We start from the raw sequence: 25482 nt of genomic DNA, 5'->3' as shown, positions 1-25482 counted from the left end.
TGTAATCAGGTCATTCATGTGAAAAGCTGTCTGACACGATTATGGCCCGTGACGAGCATAAGAGACTTTGAATGTGGAATGGTAGTTGGTGCTAGATGCGTGGAACATTCAGTTTCATAAATCATTAGGGATTTCAGTATTCCGAGGTCCACAGTGTAAAGAGTGTGCCAAGAATACCAAATTTTGGACATTACCTCTCACCATGGACAACACAGCAGCCAACAGCCTTCACTTAAGGAATGAGAGCAGCAGCATTTGGGTAGAGTTGTCAGTGCTAACAGACAAGCAATGCTCCACGAAGTAGGAAAATATCTGCAGAAATCAATGTGAGTCGTGCGACGACTGTATCTGTTAGGACAATGTGGCAAACTTTGGTGTTAATAGGTTACAGTGGCAGATGACCAACACAAGTGCCTTTGCTAACAGCATGATATCACCTGGGCTTTCGACCATATCGGTTGGACCCTATACTACTGGGAAACTCTGGCCTGGTCAGGTGAGTCCCATTTCAGTTGATAATGGCCCAGGTTAGGGCCTGAGTGTAGCACTGACCCTATGAAGCTATGGACCCACATTGTCAAGGCACTAAGCACGCTGGTGCATGATGGTGTGGGCTGTGTTTACAGGGAATGGACTGAGTGCTCTATTCCAACTGAACCCATCATTTATTGTAAATGGAAATGTTCAGCTGCTTGGAAACCATTTGCAGCCATTCATGGATTTCACGTACCCAAACAATGATGGAATTTTTATGAACAATGTGCCATGTCACTAGACCACAACTGTTTGTGACTGGCTTGAAGGCTACCCATATTGCCAAATGTGAATCCCATCAAACATTTATGGGACATAATCTAGAGGTCACTCATGCACAAAATCCTGCGTGGCATAGAATGACCTTCAACAATTCTCTCTGATGCATAAAGTGCTTCTGATAAAAGAACTTTCTTTTTATGTAGTAATTCGACATTGCAAGATAATACTTTTTTGTTTGGTTCCATGTGATACTAAATGCCTTCTAAAGTTGATGGCTCCTACTGAGTTTGCGTTACTGTCCAGCTACAAAGGCATTTGGATTCATCCAGAGTGTTTGCAGGAAGATACCTGTCAGATCATCCCATATTTCATGTTTAATGGCACTGCCTTGCTGTTTTCATGAAGATTTTCTATATAATGGGTTTTCTTGTTAGATATCTGGAAGACTGCCTTTGTCGCAATCTAGTGTAGTTTTTCCATGGCATATTTAGTTTCTAGCCTGGCGATTTCAGTCAGAACAAAAACCACCAAGGAAATGAACGCTGACCATGAAATCCTGTGATATTTAGTTTCTTCTTTGGTCTTAGTGATAACTGCTAAACCCTCATCCAAACGTAACCACTTAACATTCATTTTGCATCCTGAATTTCGGATGTTTATATCTATGATATCTTTTTCCCAATCTCTTGCAATTTTGTTTAGAACCAAAGTAAAGAGCAGGTGGGAGACACTGTCTCCCTTTTGAATGTAAAAAGGCTCAGAGATTTCACCAAAGACATATAGATATAACACTGCATTTGTAAGACTGGAGTAAATTAGTTTTCTGGTCGCCCTATCCACTCTAAGTCTTTCTGGAATGTGAAGAACAGTCTCTCATTCGATAGAATGTAGGACATTTGGAAGAGGACATACAAAAATATCACTTTCTTTAAACATAAATTTAAATTTAACTACACTGTTAGTCCTGAGTTTAAAAGAAAAAGTTGGCATACACTGCTTAAAGACTCATGACATTCACAGCTTTCATTAACGACTATTATATAATTGAGGGGCCTAGTGCCAGAAAGAGCAATGGCATGCATGGCTAAATTTGAGAAAACATGGACTTACTAGACATTAAGTTTTACTACAAATTGATTAACCAAAAAAATTTTATTCCCACTCAATTTTTGGATGTTAATGTGTCTGCCACATAAGCTAACTAGCCACAAAATACAATAAACTGAAAAACAGTTCTTCACTATTTATATCATCTACCACACATTGTTTGGATAATTACATTTTTTACATTTGTCCAGCAAGGCATGGTATTTTTGTAGAATGATACTCTGTGTTCTTACCGATACGGTTCTTTGCATTTCTGTCTCTTCTCTTTGTCAGACTGAATGACAGCACACACAATCTGCACAATCAACTGGCACAATATAACTATGTGAAACAGCTGATCTGGTATCTGTGCGCATTGTTTCAACAAAAGGATTTATGAATAGCAGCAGCACCTGTCAAGTGTCGACCAGGAGAAATGCACATATGTTTTGGAGCACTATGGTCCCAGGATATCACTGAAATTCATTTCTTCATGTTCATAGTAAGGGTGATTTTTTATCTTCACTGTTATGACAACAGCTTCACATTCTGCCCCTAAGCAACATATACAGCTCTGTATACTCAAAACGATACATTCCACCATAAACAGGAATACTTTCCACCACCTTATCAGTCCCTTTCACTGTTACAGGCACATTGTAACATGCCCTAGTTCTCTCAGATAGCACCAAGAAATACTATACAGAGTAAAATCTGTGATATAGGATAAAGGACATATGTAACAATGAGTTTCTATTGGAATGAGTACTTTTAAGTAGGCATCTGCAAATCACTCTGACAAGTCAGTCAAGTTAGACACAAAACAGATTTTTCCCCTTTTTTGTAAAGCAGTTACACAAAAGTTTGAAGCATAATGATGATACGCCTTACATAGTTCACTTTTCTATACCTCTGTGAGCCATTTTGCATAAACTGGAACTTCTCCCAAAGCCAGAATCTGACTTTTATGATGACCAAGAGGACACACTGTAGCTGGTGGCTGGTCTTGCCCCCCTTTCAGGCTCTCACTTGCATTTCATTGCAATTCAATGGACAAATGCTAATTGCTGGTTTCCCTCACAAATGTGCAACACACATATTCTATAATAAATGCCCAGTAGCTATGAGCAGAATGTCTACATTGCTTTGTATCGAAACACTGAGATACAGCTCTGTTAGATGTGGTACACCACAATCATCCACTACTGACAAATCATTAATCATTTTACTTTCAGAACTACATTACTTTCCTTTTTTCATTGCTACACAATGCTCTTTTTCTTTCTTTATTTACGGTACAAGATATGAACTGTAAATGAAGCAACAATGAATTTTTATTTTTCCACCTCTCCAGCCTATGTATGTGTTCACATAACTGCATGCAAGAATCACTTGGTGCCTGTCTCCCTATTCCCCCCCACCACCACCACCCCTCTCTCTCTCTCTCTCTCTCTCTCTCTCTCTCTCTCTCTCTCTCTCTAATAATCATGTGCCTGTTCAGCAGTTCCCTTTACCTCACTGTAAATGAAGGAAAAAAGATGTTGCTACTGGACACAATAAGGACTCAGATGAAGCCTTTAAATGGAATCTTGCACAGATTTGACATAACTGATTTAGACAGAGCACAAAAAAATCTAAATGTGAAAAGCCAGATAGTGATATGGGCCCACTCCAACCAAATTTATAAAGCAACAAAAACTTAGAAATGGACTGAGTTTGTTATAATTTGTTGACAACATTGATTATTTTAGTAATAACCAATTATCCTGGGTATTGGAGACACAACATGTTCTTAAAGCAGCATGCTGCATACATGTTCTGCTTTCTAGTAGCCATTTATGAAATTACAGGAGGAATCAACTCATCAGATGAAGCTAAAGGCTGACACATATTTCACTACCTGTTGAATACATATAATCAAGTGTAACAGGTGAGTAGATGTATGTCAAGTCCGTATGTCAAGTCCTCAAACATCTCTTAAAGAGAAATGAAATAAAACAAAATAACAAGCTATTATTAAAATAACTATTTCCAATTGATCATTTATGAAAAAGAGAGAGAGAGAGAGAGAGAGAGAGAGAGAGAGAGAGAGAGAGAGACTGCAAAAATCTTTGATGGACTCTCTCTTATGAAAGAAATTTTGAAATCTGTCATTGGAGAAAGGTTAATTAAATGGCATATATTATAGTGAAGCCAGTAACAATCACTGTCAACATACCTATCTATAATACCACCAAGAAATAAAATTATGCACAAGCTAGTCTTAACTTCAACTAATTTAATTTCTCCAAATAAGTGGGACATAAAACAGAAATCACATACCTTCTACTTCCCAAACAGAAGTGTTCAATAATATGGAATATTTCAACAGGTTTTTCCAAGGACCCATATTCTGGCTCCTCAGAGATGATTAAATCAATATCCACATTTGCATGAATAAAATCTCCATCGGTGGATCGCCGAACAGTTCCTTTGATTCCCATCAGACAGTGCTCCTGTTAATGAAATTTACTGAAATGAATAATTTACAAACAGAGAAAAATGTGTTGTGTCACTATTCTATTGCAATTTGATATCCTCTCCACAGAATGTCATCTGAGAAGGAGAAGGCCATCAGTCGTGAGTCAAGTCTTTTGATCAAAATTTCCACCATCAATAACTTGGTACTCCATAGTTTTTGCTCTAGTCCCATGTGTCACCCAATCGGTCCACTACTGTGGCTCCCTAGGTACTGCATTGAGGTTGACCCCTCACTCATGATCGAGTGCAATGTCATTCCAAGGTGTAACAGGCAGGAGAAGACTTTCAAAGATTCCAATGGCCAGGTCTCCCTGGTTTGTCTGATGGACAGATTTCGGGCACTATCAGTGGCTGACAAAGATCCTGAACCTGATGCAGTCACTTGCCCTATCCCAGAGGAAGCTTCTTGGCCCACAAGGTCTGGGCATTCACAGAAAGTTGGATCACTGGTAGTTGGGAGCTCCAAAGTTAGATGCGTAATTGAGCCCCTTAGAGATATAGCTGCCATGGAGGGGAAGAAACACAGTGTGCACTCTGTGTGCATACCAGGAGGAGTCATTCCAGATGTGAAATGGGTTCTTCCAGATGATATGAAAAGCACATTGTGCAGCCCACAGCAGGTGGGGTCCCTGTTGGTACCAATGGTGTATGTCACTTTGAATCAGAAGAGATTCTCTCTGGTTTCAGGTAGGTAGCTGAAGTGGAAGACTGCCAGTCTTGCTTGCAAGATGAAGGTGAAGCTCACTACCTGTAGTGCCATTGATGGATCCAATTCTGGTCCTTTGGTACAGTGCTGAGTGGAGGGCCTGAATCAGAGGCTCAGACAACTCTGCAAGCACATATGCTGCCAATTCCCCGGCTTGCGCCACAGGATGGTGAGTTTCCAGGTTTCACTTAATACGTCAAGGGGGTCCACTACACACAGAAATTAGCTACACAGGTAGCTGAGGCTGTGTGGAGGGGACAGGAGCTTTTAGTTTAGAGGTTTTCAGGAAACTACAGAAAGGGCATCAGTCTAAAAGAGCACAGGGCAAACATGGCGAAGGTAGATCTAGGTATCTTAGTCATAAACTGTCATATCTGTGCTGGGAATGAACCAGAGCTTGATGTGCTAATACAAAGCACCAAAGCTCAAATCGTTATACGTAGCATAAGCTGGCAAAAGCCAGAGGTAAGTTCAGCTGAAATTTTTACAGAGGAGCTAATGGTGTTCAGAAAAGATAGATTAAATACAGTTGGTGGTATGTGTTTCTCGCTGTTTGAAGTAGTTTACCCTGTAGTGAAACTGAAGTAGATAGTTCCTGTGAATTAGTAAGGGTAGAGGTTATACTTGCTTGACAACAACTGGAATAAAAATTTACTGCTCCCCCCCGCTCCCTCTGACTTAGATGATATGGTTGCTGAACACTTCAAAGTAAACTTGAGTCTCACTTCAAAGAGGAACACACATAGTCGACTATAGTTGGTGGTGACTTCAATCTACCCTCAATCTGTTGGCAAAAATGCAGTTTTAAAGTCAATTTGTTAAAAATCACACAGAATGCTTTTCCTGAAAATTATTTTGAACAATTAATCCAGGAGCCCAGTCAATCAAGGAGCCCCAGTAAATGATTGCAAAAAAATACTTGACTTCTTAGCAGCAAATAATCCTGAGAAAATGGGGAGAATCATGACAGATACAGGGATTAATGACCACAAAGTTGTTTTGACGAGACTGAATACCATAACATCTAAACCCACTAAAAATAAGTGCAAAATATGTCTATTTAAAAAATCAGATAAAAATTCACTTGACACCTTCCTAAGAGACAGTCTCCAATTCTTTCAACAGGAAAAATTCACTTGACACCTTCCTAAGAGACAGTCTCCAATTCTTTCAACATGATTATGTACACATAGACCAGATGTGGTTTGAATTCAAGGAAACAGTATCAACAGCAACTGAGAAATATATAACACACAATTTAATATGACATGGTACTGATCCCCCATTGTATGCAAAGCAAAACACTGTTGCAGAAGCAACAAAAGAAACATGCCAAATTTTAATGAGCATAAAATCCCTAAGATTGCTGAAGTTTTACAGAAGCACAAAATTTAGTGCAGACTTCAATGTAAGATACTTTGAATAGTTCCCACAATGAAACTCTGTCAAAATCCGGCTGTAAACCCAGAGAAATTGTGGCCTTATGTAAAGTACACCAGCAGCAAGACAACAAAAACCTTCACTGTGCAATAACAATGATATTACTGATGACAGTGCCACTAAAGCAGTTACCAAATGCAGTTTTTCAAAATTCCTTCCCCAAAGAAGATGAAGTAAGTATTCCAGAATTCGAATCAAGAACAACTGCCAAAATAAGTAACTTAGAAGTAGATGTCCCTGGTGTAGTGAAGCAACTTAAATCACTTAATAAAGGCAAGGCCTCCAGTCCAGACTGAACACCAGACAGATTCCTTTCAGAGTACGCTGATACAACAGCTCCATTCATGCAACCGTATACAACTGCTCGCTTGTCGAAAGATCTATACCTAAAGACTGAGATGAGGCACAAGTCACACTAATACCCAAGAAAGGAAATACGAGTAATCCATTGAATTACAGATCCATATCACAAACATCGATTTGCAGTAGGATTTTGGTACATATACTGTTTTCAAACATTATGAACTGCCTGAAAGAAAATGATTTTTGTTTTGTCTTGCTGCTGGTGTACTTAACATAAGGCCAGAATCTCTCTGGGTTTTCATTGTGCGAACTATTCAAAGTATCTTACATTGAAGTCTGCACTAATTTGAAATAGCCAACGTGGATTCACAAAATATCATTCTCATGAAACACAACTACTTCTTTATTCTCATGAACAAATGTCTGCTTGTGTCTGTGAATGTGCGGATGGATATGTGTGTGTGTGCGCGAGTGTATACCCCTTCTTTCCCCCTAAAGTACGTCTTTCCGCTCCTGGGATTGGAATGACTCCTTACCCTCTCCCTTAAAACCCACATCCTTTCGTCTTTCCCTCTCCTTCCCTCTTTCCTGATGAGGCAACAGTTTATTGCGAAAACTTGAATTTCATGTGTATGTTTGTGTGTCTATCGACCTGACATCTCTGCCCAAACTCTTTGTCTTTAAATATGTCTGCTTGTGTCTGTATATGTGTGGATGGATATGTGTGTGTGTGTGTGTGTGTGCGAGTGTATACCCGTCCTTTTTTCCCCCTAAGGTAAGTCTTTCCACTCCCGGGATTGGAATGACTCCTTACCCTCTCCCTTAAAACCCACATCCTTTCGTCTTTCCCTTTCCTTCCCTCTTTCCTGATGAGGCAACAGTTTGTTGCGAAAGCTTGAATTTTGTGTGTATGTTTGTGTGTCTATCGACCTGCCAGCACTTTCGTTCGGTAAGTCACATCATCTTTGTTTTTAAATATATTTTTCCCACGTGGAATGTTTCCCTCTATTATATTGATATCATTAATTTGAACCCAACAATTACGTTTGTTATTGTCACTGTTGCATTTCGAAATCTTTTCTGTCGTCTTATTTTCTCTTTCTGTTTTTGCCAGTAGTTTCACTTTGTATTCACCTTCTTTTTACCGTAATCTGCTATACAATTTTATCCCGCCTATATATACTCAATAACACGTAACCCACTTCCAAACCATAATCAAAAAAATTTTTTTTGCCGCTTTCAACACTACCGCTGCTATAAAATCCACCATTTCTAGTTCACAAACAGTTCCTTTCACCTTTATACAACTATTTCAGCTAGTTCTAATAACTTTCGATTTATTTCCATTTCCGTTTTTCCCACATCACTGATAATTTTTAGCCGCTTCCCCCAGGTTTTAACGTCATTATTTCTTCGTCAGACAATTGTTAGCCTCATTTTCATAATCTGCCACCACAAAACCACTCCTTTTAATATATTACACGCAGTTTTTTCGAAATTTTCCCTAATTTCTCCATCCTTTAACGTGTTTTGGCGGCAACCCCCAGGTTTTAACGTCATTATTTCTTCGTCAGACAATTGTTAGCCTCATTTTCATAATCTGCCACCACAAAACCACTCCTTTTAATATATTACACGCAGTTTTTTCGAAATTTTCCCTAATTTCTCCATCCTTTAACGTGTTTTGGCGGCAACACAACCACCTAACCTTTGTGCACATCGTTGTCTACCAACCCAAGTCCAACATAGTCCAGCTGTAACCAACAGCTTTTCGCCTTTTTTCACACCAGATCTCCAGTTACTTTCCAGTTCACCTTTATCTCTCCCCATATATTTTTATTTTCATTTTCATTTCAGCCTCATGTTACACTTTCCACCTTCTAATACCATGTCACCCTCACAACACCCCCACAATGACCCCATTAAGTTTTATTTACATTCCCTCCGCAAACATGCCTTCGCCCTAGCCAGATTACACTCCCATATTCTATTTTCTCAGGCTTGTCTGACATTTGGCATTACCCCCAAAGGCCTCACACTTAAAGTTCCCATCTCTGGCTGCAACCCTTCTTTCCATCAGTCCCTATACCAGTTCCAAACTGAACAATCCATTGCCCTCACCCACCTAACCCTTCACCTACACATCAACTCAGCCAAAGTCGGCCGCGGTGGTCTAGCGGTTCTGGCGCTGCAGTCCGGAACCGCGGGACTGCTACGGTCGCAGGTTCGAATTTTGCCTCGGGCATGGGTGTGTGTCATGTCTTTAGGTTAGTTAGGTTTAAGTAGTTCTAAGTTCTAGGGGACTTATGACCTAAGATGTTGAGTCCCATAGTGCTCAGAGACATTTTTTGAACTCAGCCAATGAACACACCCGTCAACTCCTATCCTTAATAAAAGTCCTTAATCTTTCCTCTCCCACATCCACACCGGCTGTTCAGAGCATCCTCCTACAGGCCAACCGTAAATTAGAACAGCATGCCACCCTCCACCTCAAAAAACTATCCAATCTCCTGGTTTCCCACCTCCGGAAAGGCAACTCACTCACCCTTCACAACCTTTCCAGCAAACCTCAACCTCCTCTCATTGCACACAAACCCAGTCTCTCCCATCTACTCAATCTCCCACTTCCAGCTCCACTCCCTCCAAAACCTCAAAATTCCAATCAACACAATCTGGAACCACAACACCCTAATTCAGTAGTTAACCTTTCCTCCAAACCTCTCTCCCAATCTGAAACCTCTGTCCTATCCAAAGGCCTCACCTTCAGCCCCACTCCCAGATTCAACCAAACAGCCCTCGTCAAAGATTTACTGTCCTACACTCGTACTCTCTGCTGGAAATATCACTTTGCCACGAAGAAAAATGATCCTAATCCTACTCCTAATGATCCAACTCCCCAAGACACCATCCAAATTGAACCCTGCCTGGAACAGTTCCGTCCTCCGTCGCAGCGGGACCGACCTCCTCTTCCTCAAAATCACCCTCTCCAAACCTTCCAGGAATTCCTGACTTCCAGCCTTGCATCTCAGTCCTTCTTAAAAAACCTTAATCCTACTCCCAACATCACCACTGCTGAAGCCCAGGCTATCAGTGATCTGAAGGCTGACCGATCCATCGTCATTCTTCCGGCGGACAAGCGTTCCATGACCGTGGTACTTGATCGTCGGGAGTATGTGGCTGAGGGACTGCGTCAGCCTTCAGACAACACCACATACAAAGTTTGCCAAGGTAACCCCATTCCCGATGTCCAGGCGGAGCTTCAAGGAATCCTCAGAACCTTAGGCCCCCTGCAAAACCTTTCACCTGACTCCATCAACCTCCTGACCCCACCGACACCCCGCACCCCTACCTTCTACCTACTTCCTAAAATCCACAAACCCAATCATCCCGGCCGCCCCATTGTAGCTGGTTACCAAGCCCCCACAGAACGTATCTCTGCCTACATAGATCAACACCTTCAACCCATTACATGCAGTCTCCCATCCTTCATCAAAGACACCAACCACTTTCTCGAACGCCTGGAATCCTTACCCAATCTGTTACCCCCAGAAACCATCCTTGTAACCATTGATGCCACTTCCTTATACACAAATATTCCGCACATCCAGGGCCTCACTGTGATGGAGCACTTCCTTTCACGCCGATCACCTGCCACCCTACCTAAAACCTCTTTCCTCATCACCTTAGCCAGCTTCATCCTGACCCACAACTTCTTCACTTTTGAAGGCCAGACATACCAACAATTAAAGGGAACAGCCATGGGTACCAGGATGGCCCCCTCGTACGCCAACCTATTCATGGGTCACTTAGAGGAAGCCTTCTTGGTTACCCAGGCCTGCCAACCCAAAGTTTGGTACAGATTTATTGGTGACATCTTCATGATCTGGGCTCACAGTGAAGAAGAACTCCAGAATTTCCTCTCCAACCTCAACTCCTTTGGTTCCATCAGATTCACTTGGTCCTACTCCAAATCCCATGCCACTTTCCTGGACGTTGACCTCCACCTGTCCAATGGCCAGCTTCACACGTCCGTCCACATCAAACCCACCAACAAACAACAGTACCTCCATTATGACAGCTGCCACCCATTCCACATCAAACGGTCCCTTACCTACAGCCTAGGTCTTCGTGGCAAACGAATCTGCTCCAGTCCGGAATCCCTGAACCATTACACCAACAACCTGACAACAGCTTTCGCATCCCGCAACTACCCTCCCGACCTGGTACTGAAAGCAAATAACCAGAGCAACTTCCTCATCCCCTCAAACCCAGAATCCCCCACAGAAGAACCACAAAAGTGCCCCACTTGTGACAGGATACTTTCCAGGACTGGAGCAGACTCTGAATGTGGCTCTCCAGCAGGGATACGACTTCCTCAAATCCTGCCCTGAAATGAGATCCATCCTTCATGAAAGCCTCCCCACTCCACCAAGAGTGTCTTTCCGCCATCCACCTAACCTTCGTAACCTGTTAGTTCATCCCTATGAAATCCCCAAACCACCTTCCCTACCCTCTGGCTCCGATCCTTGTAACCGCCCCCGGTGTAAAACCTGTCCCATGCACCCTCCCACCACCACCTACTCCAGTCCTGTAACCCGGAAGGTGTACACGATGAAAGGCAGAGCCACATGTGAAAGCACCCACGTGATTTACCAACTGACCTGCCTACACTGTGATGCATTCTATGTGGGAATGACCAGCAACAAACTGTCCATTCGCATGAATGGACACAGGCAGACAGTGTTTGTTGGTAATGAGGATCACGCTGTGGCTAAGCATGCCTTGGTGCACGGCCAGCACATCTTGGCACAGTGTTACACCGTCCGGGTTATCTGGATGCTTCCCACCAACACCAACCTATCCGAACTCCGGAGATGGGAACTTGCTCTTCAATATATCCTCTCTTCTCGTTACCCACCAGGCCTCAATCTCCGCTAATTTCAAGTTGCCGCCACTCATACCTCACCTGTCATTCAACATCATCTTTGCCTCTGCACTTCCGCCTCGACTGACATCTCTGCCCAAACTCTTTGTCTTTAAATATGTCTGCTTGTGTCTGTATATGTGTGTTTGTGTGCGAGTGTATACCCGTCCTTTTTTCCCCCTAAGGTAAGTCTTTCCGCTCCCGGGATTGGAATGACTCCTTACCCTCTGCCTTAAAACCCACATCCTTTCGTCTTTCCCTCTCCTTCCCTCTTTCCTGATGAGGCAACAGTTTGTTGCGAAAGCTTGAATTTCGTGTGTATGTTTGTACATACACACAAAATTCTAGCTTTCGCAACCAATGGTTGCTTCGTCGGGAAAGAGGGGGGAAGGTGAGGGAAAGACGAAAGGATGTGGGTTTTAAGGGAGAGGGTAAGGAGTCATTCCAATCCCAGGAGCGGAAAGACTTACCTTGGGGGCACACTGGACTCGCATTCGGGAGGACGACGGTTGAATCCCGTCTCCGGCCATCCTGATTTAGGTTTTCCGTGATTTCCCTAAATCGCTTCAGGCAAATGCCGGGATGGTTCCCTTCAAAGGGCACGGTCGATTTCCTTCCCTCAGCCGAGCTTGTGCTCCGTCTCTAATGACCTCATTGTCAACGGGACGTTAAACACTAATCTCCTCCTCCTCACCTTGGGGGAAAAAAGGACAGGTATACACTCGCACACACACGCACATATCCATCCACACATACACAGACACAAGCAGACATTTCAGCTTGTGTCTGTGTATGTGCCGATTGGTTGTGTGTGTGTGTGTGTGTGTGTGTGTGTGTGTGTGTGTGTGTGTGTGTGTGTGTGTGTGCGCGCGAATGTATACCTGTCCTTTTTTCCCCCTAAGGTAAGTCTTTCCGCTCCCGGGACTGGAATGACTCCTTACCCTCTCCCTTAAAACCCACATCCTTTCGTCTTTCCCTCTCCTTCCATCTTTCCTGACGAAGCAACCATTGGTTGCGAAAGCTAGAGTTTTGTGTGTATGTATGTGTCTGTTTATGTTTCTATCGACCCGCCAGCACTTTCGTATGGTAAGTCACATCATCTTTGTTTTTAAATATATTTTTCCCGTGTGGAAAAATGGTAATTGACTTAAATAATGAAAAGTTCAAAAGGAATCCACTAAATTTTGGTTTCACAATAAATCGCACAAGTCTGAAGGCCGTAAATTTCATTAAATACTTAGGGATTACAATCACAAATAAATTAAATTGGAATGATCACACAGATAATATTGTGGGGAAAGCAAACGAAAGACTGTAGTTTATTGGTAGAACACTTAGACAATCCAACAGATCTACTATAGAGAATGCTTACATTACACTTGACCACCCTCTTCTGCAGTACTACTGTGCAGTGTGGGATCCGCATTAGAGTGAGTTAACGGAAGACATCAAAAAAAGTTTAAAGAAGGGAAGCTTGTTTTGTATTGTCACAAAATAAGGGAGAGAGTGCCATGGATATGATATGCAAATTGGGGTGGCAATCATTAATACAAAGGCGTTTTTCATTGCAGCAAGATATCACGAAATTTCAATTACAAATTTTTCCTCAGTATGTGGAAATATTTTGTTGGCACCCACCTATATAGGAAGATACATCTCTGTCAGCCTGTTTGAAGTTGGTACAGCACTAGGTTTTCTTCAGAGACATAAGACGCTTTGGGAAACTGACTTGGACTTATTCTATTTCCAGACAGCTGGCAATTGGTGGTATGTCATCTGCAAAACAATGCCACATTTTCGTATAACATTAACCTAATTTCAGCTTACATGTTCCACGTTTCACAAGTATTTGAGCACAAGTTGTCGTGAAAACCTCAGAATCAAATGGCTTTGTTGTACCAAGTGCAGCAAAAAATCTTTGCCCCACATTGGGACTTGTTCTGCTGTTCTGTGCAAGACAACAGACCTAGACTGATGTTATTGAAAATCAGAACTTTGATTATCAACTTTGTTGCAAACCAAGCATTTAACATCATATCGTTAAATATTGATAAAGACAATCAATTATGAACGGGTTCTAATCGAATTTGCATACCATGCAGTTCTTTCAGTAATTTTGGATTTAATGTGATGATAAATTCTGATGATGAAATGATTTTTATTTAATGATTAAAAACATAACATAGCAGACAAAGAGGTGTATAACTTCTATGGGTCAAGATGGTTGAGTATGTTCATGAATAAAGGTTGATTCATGCAATGTCCTATCCATCTGGTCACTCTGTGAATCCACTATCAGTAGAACATTAGTTTCCTGGGCATAAGGCTTCAGAATATAGTTCAAATATGTCTGGTACACTTCAGAAATACTTTATAGATTTTGAGATAACTTAGGTAGCCAAGTTCGCAGCTCGTGGTCTCGCAGTAGCGTTCTCACTTCCTGAGCACAGGGTCCTGGGTTCAATTACCGGCAGAGTCACGGATTTTCACCTGCCTCAAGATGACTGGGTGTTGTTGTGTCATCTTCATCATCATCATTCATCCCCATTACGGTCGGAGGAAGGCAATGGCAAACCACCTCCATTAGGACCTTGCCTAGTAAGCCAATGAGGTCTCCCGCACCGTTCCCCTACCCTCTGTCAAGAAGCATGGGACTTCATTTCCACTTTTCTCCTCCCCCCCCCCCCCCCCCCAGATAGCCAACTTTGTCCAATACAGTAGTACTGGGGTGTCATTTATTGCACAAACTGTGATGGAGACACATTGGAAGATTGGAGGAAAATTTAAACTCCGCTAGAGATGATTATGAGATTCATCCTTCAGTTATTCACAGAGTGTGGTTACAATTGCTAACACATGCCATATTCATTGTTATGCATGTAAAGACATGACAACTAGATTTCTCCTTGTTGCAACAACCTGAGGGATGGTACCATTGAATACTGAATCCATATACACAGAACAAAAGAATAAGATGAAGTAATTGTTAGATCATACTGAAGAAACAGACATAAATTTGATGCTTCTGTGGCAGGCTGCACAGTCATATTAGACTATTAACCATGGTGTTTTCCTACAATTTTTCAGAATCTACTAAAACATCAAGACAGAATAAATAATGCAACAAAAAATAATCAATCCTGGCCCTTTTAGAATCTACAGTAAGCTATTCTATCTGCTTCGTAAATATTTCCTGTAGAATGAATTGATCAAACAGCATTCTACATCGCAGATTCAAAAATATTTGGAAATGGGGAACCAGTTTCATTTCAAAGGAATACAGTGTTGTTCCATAAAACGCTTCCCAAAAGTTACAAAAATGAGAATTGTTGACAAGAAATCCATTGTTAACTCTTCCCAAATAAGTTATTTCATCAAAGTATGACCTTACACAATTCAGATCATTACAACATTTAATAATTTAGCAGCTACTGCTACTACTGCTCCTGCCAGCATTTTTACTGTTGAAGCTTTAAATACAAAAATAATAATATTGACATTACTTAGCTCCACGGATATCAGAGAAGCTTCTCATCACTTTGGAGAAATAAAACAAGAAAGTAATATACAGTGTATTATTGGTGGTAGAGATCTGGTGGAAACTTAAATGATAGTGTAATATTTGAATTACTGTGAAGTCAAGTAACAAAAACCTTAAATTTTTAATCTATGTAGCTGAAGAAGGTGAAGAAATTAATCAGAAAAATCTTCTTTTGTGTGAAGTACACTCCAACAAAAGGAAAAATAATGACCAAACACTCAAAATGGTAAGATATGTCTCTCTATAAGACTATATAGTGTTGTTGAACAGTAGAAATATTTCTGGTGTTTTCCATTCAAAAATAACATTACCATTAAAAGCTACAACACTTACCTTTGTTCTCTGGAAAACAGCCTTTGGTTCTAAATTTTTTGAGTGTGATGGATTATTAATATTTGTACGGATCCAACAAATGTCCTCACACCGACGAAATCCCCACTTTCGTAGGCAAACTCTGCCCATGTCCAAACCTTCAGAAGATCCACACCAAAGAAAAACAAAACTGCGTGCAGCTGCTACTTCTCCAACATCAAGCTGCATTATCTTGCAAAAACAAAGAAATCAGAATGTTCAAAGAGCAACACGTCATAATTTAGGAAGCACTACATATTCACTTCACAAAAATCTCTAATAGAAAACAAGCCTAGCAATAACAGAAATTTCTAAATAGAACAATATGTAAAATACAGAAAAGATAACTCACCTATGGCAGATTGATATGTTATGCATAGATACATGTAACAGACAACAGTGTTCACTAGCTTCTGAGCTCTGGTTCTTTTTCGAGTGGTAAGTACACACATTCACACATGACCATGGCTGCGCTAGTGTGCATTCGGCTATTGTGTGGGTTTGATTGTGGGTGTGAATGTATGCTCTTCCTCCTTGAAAAAGAGCCAGGGCTCAGGAACTAGCAAAGATTGTTTTCTGTTATGTGTGTATATGAACCACACATCAGTCTGCTGCAAGCGAATAGTTGTATTTTCCATATGTCATGTAACAGGAAATGAGTAAATGTATATCCTTTAGAAACAATTAGAAAATTATGCACATGAAAGCACCCTATGTATATTTTTAATTCAATTTTTTAACTAACGGAGAAGAGACAGGAAAGCAGAAATTATTTTTCAGTCGATAAGAAATGACAACACCAATACAATCGAAGATTTATTTTCAATAGATATGTCTCTGTTTAAAATGAAGCATATCAGAAGCTGAGAAAGCTGTAACAACTATGGAGTCAATAATGCTGAGAAAATCCTCTGTATTCATTGTTAAAACGAATTATTACAATTTCTGTTAAGAATCGAACAAAATTTCGATGGACAGTTAACAAGTATTCCATTAGGGTTGAGCAACTTGTACTCAAGACAAGAGGCCCATCATTTGTCACATCTGTGTTCTTCAAGAAATTGTGCTTACAATAGTGTCAGATTAATGTGCAGAAAAGCTTTCTTCAATTTAACATTACAGTTACCAGAAGAAAGATTACATTCAGCATTGACAAGAGAAACATTAGTTGGTGAGTTTTTCTTAATGTTTGTGAAAGCAGACAGGAAGTCAACCTGTGGTATTACCTCCAAAGTCTGCTGTATCACAAAGAATAGGAGAACACTTGCTAAGACATAAAGTAAAAATCACTTAGTTTAGTTGTGACAGTCTAATTGGTGGCTGGACTGAGGATTTCTTGGTTGGGATGGTGCAAGAATTTATCTTGGACACAGTCATCAACAGATGCAAAAGTAGCTTCTGGCATGCCTGAATGAAGCATTTTGGGATCCTTGCTGTTCATGTTGTATATTAATTATCTGACAGACAGTTTTAACAGTAACCTCAGTTTTTTTATGATACATCTATCTATAATGAAGTATTATCCAAAAAAGAAGCATAAATATCATTCAGATCTTGATAAGGTAGCAAGACACAAGAGTGGTGCATGGATTGGCAACTTGCTTCAAATGCTCAGAAATGTACAACTGTGCACTTCACAAAATGCAGAAAGATAGTGCCCTATGACTACAATATCAACAAAAAATTATACTTGAAATCAGTCAACTCACATGACTGACCGTGTGGAACAATTTGTGGGCACATGAAGTGAAATGATCACATAGGTTAGTCATATGTAAATCAGGCACAGACTTTGGTTCACTGGTAGGATCTTAGGAAAATGCAATCAGTCTTTAAAGGTGATTAGTTATAAGACTCTTGTGTGAACTACCCTAGAATACTGCTCAAGTGTTTGAGATCTGTTGCACAGCAGAATAGTATTAGGGTGAAGAATAAAATTTTTGAGCTGCCTGGAGAGACATCTAGGCATAGCATGCCTGCCCAGTATGCAATGGTTGCATAATGAGTGTAAAAGTCAGCATGGTGACATCATTGCAAAGAAAGAGGAACAATATTTTGTAAGGTGGTAGCATTGAGTAACTACATCTACAGATTATGCAAGAATGTCTTTAAGGCAGAAAAACTTGCATAAAAGAAGGCTCTACAGATTATGCAAGAATGTCTTTAAGGCAGAAAAACTTGCATAAAAGAAGGCTCTGAAGCTCTGAAACTAAATGTTTGTCCAGTAGAGAATGCTTAAAGGCTCAAAAGAACTGGAGCACATTTGGTCACTCACTTGGGGGAATCATGTCATCAATCACTGTATAAATCTCCCCTTCCTTCCACTCAGTACTCAGAATCTAGTTTTTCCATCCGCCTCACTGATACTGATGGCAAGCCAGTTCTGTTAGTTGCCAGATGACCTGTTGACATACAACAAAGTGGTACCAGACTGCTGCCAGTTTTGGACTCTACTTCTATGAGTCTGCAGCTCTCTGGCTGTGGGGGGGAGAACTTCAGTTCTGTAGGTTGCTATCCCTGCCAGCCACAACGGTGACTGACTGAAAATGAGGGTTGCGCAGATTTTATGTGGATGAAGAACTGATCTGTCTGAATGCAAACTATGTAACTTGGGAGCAGGGTGCCTGGTGCCACCACTCTGGCAGTGCGTGTACCACATTACCATCTGTATGCTGGGATCACCTCTCAAGCTACCTCCGTATCACTGTTCGATACTTCTGCCTTCTTGCTAGCACAGCAACCACCAACACGGATATGCAGATTACTGGTTACAAGCCTAAGCACGACTACAGTCAGTGAGAGCTTCAGTGGACATCCTCGGTCACATTAGGTTGTGGGGACACACTGACTGCTGCTCCACTCTCCACAAGGCTCCGAAACTGCCCATGGGCAACTCAAGGGGTTATGACAGCAGATTCAATGAAGGGCAGTGACGCACCACTCAGCATGTTCTACTGATGTATAAGTGGCATGACTACTACCAGCTGAGAAGAAGACTGACGGTAAAACTCTCAGAAAAAATGGATGTTAATTTAATACTGTTCACTGACACCCTGGGCATGACGCAGGTCTTCGTCACCACCTCTCAGCTCAAGCATCCTGAAACATTGTAGAGGGACGCATCCTGTGAACCCCTATAATTTGGAGTCAGAAGTTTTTATGTTGACTGCCGCTGTCACAGAGGAACCATACCTGCACATCAGCAGCCGTCATCAATGTCTGTCATTACATGATGCAGTGAGTGGCCAATTATTATTGGCCTGTTTTCTTTTTCCTTTTGTTTTGGAGCCATGTTGAGTTAACATGATATTCACATGAACTTAACAGTTACATTGTTTAGACCACATGAACATGCAAATCTGCTGCAGTTCTGTGGTAACTGCAAAGAGGAATATTTACGGCTGACAAAGTGCAAGTATTGTAATTTTTTGGGGCATGAATCACCTTGTAGTAGGGCAGTGCCGGTAACTTGTGATATTTGTAGGATGTCTGGCCACAAAGCACAGCAGTGTAGTGAGCCCTGCTGGAGCATGATATGTAGGAAGGATTAGCATTATAGTTCTGATTACTTATGTAGTGTCAGTGTGCTGGGTTCACATTTGTTCTACAGCATAATGGAGAATGGAGGTAACACAATGACCAGAAACGCATGCACCATCTTCAATAAGTGAAGCTATTGAAGTTCTGAAGAGTCAGGTAGCCATGTTACTCCATGGTGAAGTAGAACAAATCTGGGTTAATGAGGAGTGAGAGAAGGAACTAAAAGTGTTACAAATCATGAGTGGGCAGACACAATCCCACAGAGAAGACACCAAGACCACAGTAAACATACTTGTTTCGTCCATTGGTCCTACAGTAACCAGTCTCATTACACTTTCTCCTGGAATCTGACGATGTGTCGGACTTTGTTGGTTATGTGAGCGCAGCAGCTACATTAGGGATTTGGTCTGTGAAACCATGTCTGTATATGGCTAAGTTATTATTATTGGGTGACATAAAAATATATGTCATGTACCATGAAACCTTTAGTAAGGCACAGACATTTGACCAGATGGCTGAAGGGGTTGTTCGGTGAATCATAAGCAGAACAGTGCCAGATTTTTCAATAAAAAACTCACTGGATTAACTCAGAAGCACAGTGAATTGGGAGAGGCATTCTCTGTCGGAATTCATAAAGTGAACTCACATACTTATGAACTGATCCACAACGTGGATTAAGTCCTCTTGTAGGAGGCAGAGTACAGGGCCTTGGAAATATCAGTAAGAGATATATTATCAGAGAAGTTCACGAAACTGTTAAACAAGGTTTGGCAGAAGGTCAAATGGGTGAATACGAAGGCACTCAAATGTGAGGGACAGATCGGGCAATGTACTGCCACTATATCAAGTGGGCCAGTGGGTTTTAATGATAAACCCTTGTACACAGAAGGGAACAACAAAGACATTTTCAACTAAGTGTCAGGGGTATGCCAAGTGATAGAGATAATATCATCATTAAATGCGAAGGTACAGTTTCCAATGTCAACATTTATTATTCAAGCAAGCCAAATTAAACCATTCAATGGAACAGTAGATGCTTTGTCTCAGGTTCCATCACTGCAGGTGGTACAGAATAAAGTTGATATGACGGCAAAGCAGCAGGTAGTTAAGAATGATCAGTACACATGCAGTATGCACAAAGACTATGTAATAGTTGAACAGTGTCTAGTTTCTTTTGTCACGATATGTATTTTTGTCTTGTTTCTGAACCAGTGGTGTCTGTACTATTGTGTTTAGGGAGTTCATTTCTCGTTTTCTACTGGGCAGATTAGCAGTTAATGCTTTTACATTGTCTGGTAGTGTTTTTCTCATCTACTTGGGTTTTTTGAGAGGGGAACTGACAAGAAATTGCTTTCTCTCAGGTGGCATATCAGCACAGGCAGCTAGGAAGAATTTGGTAATCTTGCTGATCCTACACCTCATCCAGAGGGAAGTAGTAGGTGGATTGCAGAACCAGCCTCTTGAATCTGGAGTGGTGTTCTCAAGACAATCAAATGTCTTGTTAACAAACCATCGGTGGGCAGCTGAACTGACTTTCAATGTGTGGAAAATAAGAAATGAGGTGTGCAGATTGAGAGACAAGTTTATGGAACTGCAAGGTGAAGCACAGAAAAGGGGAATTCTGAAGTTCAGGAAGAATACTACAGACTACAGCTCTCTTACGGATAAACTGAACTGAGGGGGCAGTTGAAGGAAGTGACTGACCTGGTATTGATGACACTAGTTGAAAAAGAGAGGATGTGTAAATGCAGCAGAAAACTATTGAAAACAGTGTCCAATGAGGATATTCAAAAGCTGAACAACAGAGTGGGGCAGGTGCAAGCAGTATCAGGGACTACTAGGGCCAAGATAGAGTAGCATACCATCCAATTGGTAAACATGGAGCAGGCTGTACTGAATTATACAGAGCAGTACAGGAGTTACCAAGAGTTGATGTAACATGCACAAAGCACCAAGTAGACCATGAAAGTGATCTTCAGAGGGTACAGAACCAACTGAATACACTGGATGGGCAAATAGCTGTAGCCAAACTGTTACAGGTTTTGATGGGCTATATAAATGATGCAAGGTTAAAGGCAACTCTATTGTAATTCGCTGTTTACCATGCCATACACAGGCAACTGAGTTCCACAGTAATGCTGCCACAGTAGTTCCTAGTTAGACTGCGGAGAGCACAAAAGGACTTTATTGCAAAGTTACAGCACATAATGTAGGCAACTAAAGGTAATTTGGTGTTGTTTTATCATATGTCAGTAGTCAAAGCCAACATAGCTGGTGCAAGGCTGCATGTGTTGGTATATTCTCCAGTGGTAAGCTTGAATGCTAATATTAGTGTTTTATTGTACACCCTTACCTTATAAAATGGGGTGCAGTAGGAAAGTGGACAGGGGTACAAACCAGTGAAGAAGTCTAATAGTTTTGGAAAACAGCAAAATTTATGCTCTAATGTCCTTGGTAGATCTACAGGGTTGCCAGGTAGACAGTATCACAGTCTGTCCAACCAGGGTGGTTCAGACTTACACATAGTTGTGCAGTTCTTCCTGGGGAAATCTGTAGTAACAGGGTGTCAGAGGGAAATGCTAACCCCTATCTGAATTTTCATAGAATGGACACACAATGGATTTATTCAGTATCCATTCAAGAAGTAACAATTCCAAAGTGTTACAGTAAGAGGAAGCTGCAGGGTATAACAAAGATTGTACTCGGGGACAGTGGCATCCTAATAAATGGTACAGTTTGCGACATAGCCAGAACAGCCTTTTGCCTTCCAGCCATGATTACAGGTATGACAATGATCGAACTCACACACCCTTGGCTGTTTTAGCCACAGAATTAATCAGAGATATTGTCAGTTCAAAACATGAACTTTTTGAAAGAAACATTAAACAGGGATATCCTTCTCTTGTTAGATAATTTTATAGCATCACCGAAAGGGTGGATTTCCACAACAGATATTGCAACATATCCAGCAGTACCAGAAGAAACAGCATAACTATGTTATGAATATAAGTATTTCAGCTACTAGTATTGTAGAGATTCTGGTCCCTGTTTGTACGATTTGTGTTTTTTGCAACTTAAATAATGAACAACACCCGAACTAGCTGTGCACCTGTTGTCTGGGTTAGTAATATCACCAGAAGTAATATGGAATAGATAAGTTGAATCATAGATATATGTATTACAAAATAAAGGGTATGCAGTAAACTGAGAATAAGAGTAATGGATTAAGGAATTAGATGAAGGGATTATGCTTTCTGGAATTAGCTTCAATTACAGCAAAAAGGATCAAACAATGGGTGAATTAATTATGAAGATGTGAATATGTATATTAATTAGTAACAGGGATGATCTAAGTGAAAAAATTCGAGATGAATTTTATGAAGGATAGCAGAATGCAGAATGGTCCACAGCAAAATAGCATCAAATAAATAATAAAATTTCTGTGCCTTCTGGAACAACGTCAACGCGTAGTGGGCCTGACCTGTATGCAATGGTTGCTTAATGAGTATGAACACTCATGGATGCCAAAACACAAACAAACAAGGAGCACATTGCCACAGACTGTGTGAGAGAGGGTGTCAGGTATACCTCACTCAGAATCATGAAATCATTGCAAAGGAGTACTAACAATATTCTGTTATTGGGGTAGCATGGGGTAACTACACCTAAAGAATGCCAGAACACCTTTCAGGCTGCAAATCTTGCATAAAAGAATGCTCCGAAACTAAACATCAGTCCAGCAGAGAATGCTTGCAGGCTTGAAAATATGGAGCACATTTGGTAACCCTCATGGAATGGTGGTGGTGGTGGTTAGTGTTTAATGTCCTGTCGACAACGAGGTCATTAGAGACGGAGCGCAAGCTCGGGTTAGGGAAGGATTTGGAAGGAAATCGGCTGTGCCCTTTCAAAGGAACCACCCCGGCATTTGCCTGAAAGGATTTAGGGAAATCACGGAAAACCTAAATCAGGATGAACCGTCGTCCTCCCGAATGCGAGTCCAGTGTGCTAACCACTGCGCCACCTCGCTCGGTCCCTCATGGAGTAATCATGTCATCATCCACTATATAAACTTCCACTTACTGCCATTTACTGCTCAGAATCTGGTATTTCCACCCACATCACTGATACTGACAAAAGGACAGTTCAATTAGCTGCAGGATGACCTGCTAACATATGACGAAGAACTGCCAGCCACTGCCCGTTTGGGGTCTACTTCTATGATTCCGCAGGCATCTGGTTGTGCGAGGTGTTGGGGTTCCACATTTCAACTCTGTGAGTTGCCAAGCTGCCATTCTTGGCAGTCACAATGGTGACTGACTGAAGATGAGGTTCGAGCAGATCTTCCATTGATGAAGAACTTATCTGTCTGACTGCAAGATGTTCAACTTGGGAGCAGGGCACCTGGTGTCATCACTAATTGGCATTGCAGTGTACTGGTTTACCAGCTGTACTCTGAGAGGCCCCTCGAGCTCTCCTCCACATTGCTATTAGAACTTCTGCCTTTTCACTATCAAGACAACCATCAACAGGGCAAGCAGATTTCTGGGAGAAGCCAACACGCAACTACACTCAACAAGAGCACTGTGGCTTCAATGGACACCCACAGTCACATTAGGCTGTGCGGACATGCTGACCGCCACTCTGCTCTCCGCAAGAGCACAGAAGTGGCCACGGGCAACACCAGGGGCTATGACCACAAATTCCATGACAGGCACTGACACACCACTCAGCGTGTTTCTGTGAGGCAGGTGCAGCATGGCTGCTACCAGGCTGCACCAAAGAGCAGACTGAATTACTGTAAAGCTCTCAGCAATAAATGAATGTTAATTTAAAGCTGTCTAATTTACACCTTGGGCATGACACAGCTCCTCACCACCACATTGCTGTTAGAACTTCTGCCTTTTCACTACCAAGACAACCATCAACAGGGCATGCAGATTTCTGGGGGAAGCCAACATGCAACTACACTCAACAAGAGCACTGTGGCTTCAATGAACACCCACCGTCCTGTCCTCATAGTGAGTTACATCCAGTGAACCCCTCCAGATCCATACCAATGAGGACTAATAGAGAATATTGAAGGCTAGTCTGAATGGTCGCTGGTTTGTTTTACTCATAGAAGAGAATCACAGAAATGCTGAACAATGTGCACTGGTAGAGACTTAAAGAGAGAGGATAAAAAAATCCTGCAAAAACTTATTTACAAAGTTCGGAGGACCAAAATTAAATGAGAAATTTAGCAATATGTTACAAACCCCTATATATTGTTCCTGAATAGGGGATGGAGCATTTTCAGTAGTTTTAGCGGCAACAGTCTGGGTGATTGATTGATCTGGTCCTGCAACATAAGCCAAAAAGGCCTTGCAGTGCTGGTAGAATGAGTGGCTGAAAGCAAGGAGAAACAACAGCTGTTATTTCTTGCAATGACATGCAATTCTACAGTATGAAGGCAGCCATTTGGGCAAAATATTCCAAAGGTTAAACAGTTCCCCATTTGAATCTCTGGGTGGGGATAACTCAGGAGGATGCTGTCATCAGGAAAACAAAATTAGCATTTTACACGTTGCATTGTGGGATGTAAGAACCCTTTATTGGATAGATAGGCTAGAGAATTTAAAAAGGGAAACAGATAGGTTGAAGTCAGTTGTAGTGGGAATTAATGAAGTGTGGGGGCGGGAAAAACAGGATTTCTGGTCAGGTGAGTACAAAACCAATAGGGGTAGGTCTAATAATGAATGTGGGCCAGCTTTTATAAGAACAAAACAGTGAATGCATCATTGCAGCTAGGACAGACACAAAGCCAATATCCTCCACAGCAGTAGAAGTCTATATGCCATCTAGCTCTGCAGATGATGAAACGATTGAAAGAATGTATGATGAGGTAAAAGAAATTATTCAGATAGATAGGGAAAAAATATTAGTTGTGGTGGAATTCAATATTAGGAAAAGGATGAGAAGGAAAAATAGTAGGTGAACATGGACTGGGAGAAAGGAATGAAAGAGGAAGCCACCTGGTAGAGTTTTGCACAGAGGATAATTTAATCTTCACTATTTCTTGGTTTAAAAATCATGAAAGAAAATTTGCATGCATGGACGATACCTGGAGACACAGGAAGATTTGATACAAATTACATAAGGCTACAACAGTGATTTCACAACCAGATTCAAAACTGCAAAACATTTCCAGAGTCAGAGGGGGACTCTGGCCATAATTTATTAGAGAGGGAGGGGGTGGAGGGGAGAAAAGGAGAGGAAGTTGGAGGTAAGAAGCGAGAAAAGAGAAAAAGGGAGATGGTTGGAAAAAGGTTGAGTGTG

At 41.3% G+C, this 25482-nt stretch overlaps 1 protein-coding gene across 1 annotated transcript in view; it reads right to left on the bottom strand.

The window, feature by feature from the left end:
* LOC124593868 (N6-adenosine-methyltransferase non-catalytic subunit) overlaps positions 1-25482 on the bottom strand; it is a 63321-nt gene that overhangs the window by 1498 nt on the left and 36341 nt on the right. Inside the window, exons 5-6 of the mRNA XM_047132216.1 lie at positions 15610-15819; positions 4165-4337 (exon numbers count right to left, since the gene is read on the bottom strand). Coding sequence (XP_046988172.1) covers positions 4165-4337; positions 15610-15819 — 383 coding nt within the window. The remainder of the gene's footprint in view (positions 1-4164; positions 4338-15609; positions 15820-25482) is intronic.

This window comes from Schistocerca americana, chromosome 2 (genome assembly GCF_021461395.2).
Source record: "Schistocerca americana isolate TAMUIC-IGC-003095 chromosome 2, iqSchAmer2.1, whole genome shotgun sequence".
NCBI lineage: Eukaryota > Metazoa > Arthropoda > Insecta > Orthoptera > Acrididae > Schistocerca > Schistocerca americana.
This window is presented reverse-complemented; position numbering and strand designations above follow the sequence as displayed.